The following is a 4770-nucleotide window of genomic DNA, read 5'->3' on the forward strand; positions in this document are numbered from 1 at the left end:
CTTAGGTCCCACCCTAGCCAAGACTTTAAACGGTCCAAGGAAACGGGGGCTCAGCTTCCCACGTTTTCCAAAACGGATAATTCCCTTCCATGGTGACACCTTTAGCATTACGCGGTCGCCCACTTGAAATTCTATTGGTCGGCTCTTCTTGTCTGAGTAGCTCTTTTGTCGATCCTGTGCCGCCTTTAAACGTTCCTGAATACATTTCACATTATCGGTCGTATCTTGAATGATTTCGGGGCCGGCGAATTGTTTCTCACCCGCTTCAAGCCAACATACAGAAGTCCTATATTTTCGACCATATAAAGCCTCAAATGGTGTTATTCCGATGCTGGAATGATAACTATTGTTGTAGGCGAACTCCACCAGGGGTAGGTGGGAATCCCAATTCCCGCCAAAGTAGATAACACAAGATCTAAGCATATCTTCGAGTGTTTGAATGGTCCGCTCACTCTGGCCATCGGTTTGAGGGTGGTAAGCCGTACTCAGCTTCACTCTCATGCCCAACTCTTTCTTCAACCCACTCCAAAAATGGGAGGTGAATCGGCTATCTCGATCTGACACTATGGACAACGGTATACCGTGCCGCGAGACTACTTCATCGATGTATAACCTGGCGAGCTTGTCCATGGGCATCGATTCGCGCATAGCCAAGAAATGGGCGCTCTTTGTCAGACGGTCAACTACCACCCATATCGTATCATGACCTCTTAAGGTCTTCGGCAGTTTGGTCACGAAATCCATCGTGATATGCTCCCATTTCCACTCGGGGATCTCCAAGGATTGAAGGCTACCATAAGGTCGTTGGTGCTCCGCTTTCACTTGCAAACAAGTCACGCACCTCTCTATGTAACGAGCCACATCTAGCTTCATAACTGGCCACCAATATGTCAGTTTCAAGTCCCGATACATCTAGGTGCTGCCTGGATGAATTGAGTATTTAGACTTGTGTGCGTCTTCTAGTAACAGTTCGCGATTACCTCCAATCTTGGGTACCCATATTCGCCCTCGAAAAAGCTTCAAGCCATGGCCATCCTCTGTCAACAGCATGCGTTGTTTCATCATTACTTCACTCTTGAGGTTTTCTTCCAGGAGCGCTTCAGATTGCGCGACCTTGATCCGATCGATCAGGTTGGACATTATATCGATCCTGGTGAGCACAACTTTTGTCCCACTACCGTACTCTTTTCGGCTCAAAGCATCCGCCACTACATTTGCCTTACCCGGATGATATAGAAATTCACAATCGTAGTCCTTGAGCAGCTCAAGCCAACGTCGTTGCCTCATGTTTAGTTCTTTTTGATCAAAAATATACTTCAAACTCTTGTGATCCGTAAAAAGCGTGCACTTGGTACCATAAAGGTAATGACGCCAAAGTTTTAAGGTGAACACCACCGCCGCTAATTCCAAATCGTGGGTAGGATAGTTCTTCTCATGATCTTTGAGTTGTCTTGAGGCGTAGGCAATCACTTTTCCCCTTTGCATCAAGACACAACCCAACCCCGTTTTTGAAGCGTCGCTAAAGACTACAAAGTCTTCGGACCCCTTCGGCAAGGAGAGAATCGGGGCTTCACACAATTTCCTTTGGAGAGTTCTGAAGGCATGCTCTTGCTTCTCCGTCCAAATAAACTTCACATTTTTTCTAGTCAAGGTCGTTAAAGAGGAAGCAACCTTGGAGAAATCTTGGATAAATCTCCTATAATATCCCGCATGACCCAAGAAGCTACGGATTTCTGATGGACTCTTTGATGGTTCCTAGTTCATCATCGCTTCAATCTTGGATGGGTCTACCTTCACCCCATCTCGAGTGACAACATGACCCAAAAATTAAACCTCATTCAACCAAAAGTCACACTTGAAGAATTTTGCATACAACTTCTCCTTTCTTAGCATTTCGAGGACCTCCCGAAGGTGTTGTTCATGATCCGATTTGTCCTTGGAATAAATAAGTATGTCGTCAATGAATACAATTACAGACTTGTCGAGGAATGGTCGGCAGACCCGATTCATCAAGTCCATAAATACTGCTGGTGCATTCGTCAAATCGAAGGGCATGACCAAGAATTCATAGTGCCCATAACGTGTCCTAAAAGTTGTCTTTGCCACGTCATCATCTTTCACACGTACTTGGTGGTACCCCGAGCGAAGATCGACCTTCGAGAAGCAACTTGCTCCCTGAAGTTGGTCGAAAAGGTCGTCGATCCTGGGGAGAGGATATTTGTTCTTTACAGTTGCCTTGTTGAGTCCTCGGTAGTCAATACACATCCTCATGGTGTCGTCCTTCTTTTTTACAAATAAGACCGGAGCTCCCCACAGTGACGAACTCGGTCTAACGAATCTTTTCTCAATAAGGTCTTGCAACTGAGACATCAGTTCTTGCATCTTGAAAGGGGCCAGACGGTAAGGTGCTTTATCAATTGGAGCGGTTCTCGGAATAAGGTCTATTTGGAACTCCACTTGTCTAACGGGTGGTAAACCGGGCAAGTCTTCCGGGAATACGTCAGGAAAATCTCTAACCACCTTCACGTCTTCAATTTTCCTTATCTCTAGCTTGGTGTCCAACACATACGCAATGAATGAGGAGCATCTCTTAGCCAATCCATCCCGATTATGATATCGAATCCGCCTATAGCCATGGGTATGAGGTCCACCCGAAATTCCTTTCCTTCAATCCCCAAAACACAATCTCTAACAATTTCGTGCACCAAAACTTGACTACCATTTGCTATCTCTATGATTAACGCATCTTCTAGAGTACTAGGTGGCGTATGCAAGTGTTGATAGAATGTAGTGGACACAAAGGAACATGAGGCACCTGAATCAAAAAGGACATGAGCAGGTACGGAGTTAACAGTGAACATACCCGACATTACATCCGTCGACGTCTTAGCTTCTTCTCTCGACATCTGAAAAGCCCGACCGATTGCTTTCGGGGCGCCCTCTTTTCTCCCTTGACTCCCACCTGTTTTCAACTTTTGGCAATCATTCTTGAAATGGCCCGGTTCCCCGCATCCAAAACATATGGGTCCCTTGATTGGACACTTGTTCCGCGTGCGGCCTGTCTTCCCACACTTAAAGCATTTGATGGGGGTAGAGTTGGTGCTACACGGGCCTTGATGTTTGTTGCGGCACTTGGGACACCATTTTGTCTCTTGTTTAGGATGGGCTCCGTGATTGTTGTTGCTAAAGTGATTTGGCTTTTTGGATGGTGCGTAGGGCCCTTCCCACTTCCTCTTCTCACCACACGACATCCTTTCTTCATTTCCCTTAACATAAACTGATTCCAAGACCTTGGCTTCTTCGATTGCTTCCCTGAGGGTGGAAGCTCTTGAGTTCCTAACCATTACCATCATGTCCGCATGTAGTCCTTTAAGGTAGGCTTTCATCTTATCTTTCTCCATTGGGGCCACGTGTCCCACCAAGTTTAGCTTTTCCATAAAGAGTCGGGTGTAGTCCCTTACTGATAAATTTCCCTTCTTCAGGGTTCGGAATTCTTCTTCGATACGATCCATCTCTTGTTCATTGCAATACTCTTCCATTACTTTTTCCTTGAATGTGGTCCAACTCATCTTGGTCAATTCAGTAACCTCGATGGTCGAGATGACAATGTTCCACCAGGTTAGAGATGCACCCCTCAGCATTTGAGAGCCAAACTTCACTTTTTGCCCCTCGTCACAGTCACAAGCCCGGAAGGCTTACTCGATTTCCCGGAGCTAATTCATGCACACCACGGGATCATCTGACCCCACAAATTCTGGTGGCTTGCAACATAGGAAGGTCTTGTAAGAGCAAATTCTACCCATTTGTCTCGCCTTAATCGTTGCTAGCTCCTGGGTTGGGATTCAATTTCCCGTACCTCCGGATCCCCCCATAGTTACATTCTCGGCAACTGCTTCATGTTTACGAGTATTACCATATATGTCCTCCAAAAGCTTCATAAAGAACTCTTGTTGTTGGGCCATGGCTCGGTTTATGGCGTTCATTATAGTGCCCATTATTCTTGATTCTGGGGTTTCTTTTTTCCATTACGGGGTTAGAGGTGACAAGGTCGACTTGGGGAACGTGGTCATCTCCACTGCCCAAGGTGTTTTGCCTAGGGGGAACCCTTGCGATGGTGATTCGAGGCGGTTGATCCGCTGTAGATTCAGTTACCGCATGACCTTTCGGAGAGGTATCCCGTCTACTCCGAGTATTAACCATTAAAGACTGTCATACAAGAGAGTGAAAGAGAATTATGATAGGACGAACACGGGATTAACATAATACTTACCGAAACATTCATAAATTCTTGTAATAACAGTAAGTTCAAGCATGCTTGTGTAATAACTTACTCAAAATAGCATTAGCTAAGTGAAATTTTGAATAGGTTATACATAAGAATTCTTAACACCATCGTCACAATTCATGAACGGGGTAGCTCCGATGACCCTAGTGCTCTCCTACCTTAAAAGTTTCTACCCACATCTCACAATTAATATTTACAATCTCAGCTTAAGTCTAGGCGTCATGATCCCTTACCTAGTTCACTAAAACTAGTGCTCTGATACCCACTTGTAACACCCAAAAAAAGAAAAGATAATTTAAACCTAAAATATTAAACGAGAACCAAAATCTTGAATTAAAATCCACCCAACAAAAGGTAAAAGTATAGCGTTTACAAAACAACTACTGAGAAGATAAATAACAACCTACTAATCTAGATTATTCTATATTCAGATTAAAAACGGGTGTTTTTATCAATCTCCAAAAATATCGAACATCAAATGCAAC

General features: G+C 44.7%; 1 protein-coding gene across 1 annotated transcript; it reads right to left on the reverse strand.

Moving 5' to 3' along the window:
- Positions 1-1827: 1827 nt before the first annotated feature.
- On the reverse strand, positions 1828-3962 carry LOC112513022 (uncharacterized protein K02A2.6-like). The gene is made up of 3 exons (XM_025119145.1): positions 3857-3962; positions 2570-3694; positions 1828-2528 (listed from the first exon to the last, which is right to left on the reverse strand). Exons 1-3 carry the CDS (start codon positions 3960-3962, stop codon positions 1828-1830), a joined length of 1932 nt encoding a protein of 643 aa, XP_024974913.1.
- Positions 3963-4770: the final 808 nt, after the last annotated feature.

The sequence above is a fragment of the Cynara cardunculus genome, assembly GCF_001531365.2.
Source record: "Cynara cardunculus var. scolymus isolate 2C chromosome LG 5, CcrdV1, whole genome shotgun sequence".
Classification (NCBI taxonomy): Eukaryota; Viridiplantae; Streptophyta; class Magnoliopsida; order Asterales; family Asteraceae; genus Cynara; species Cynara cardunculus.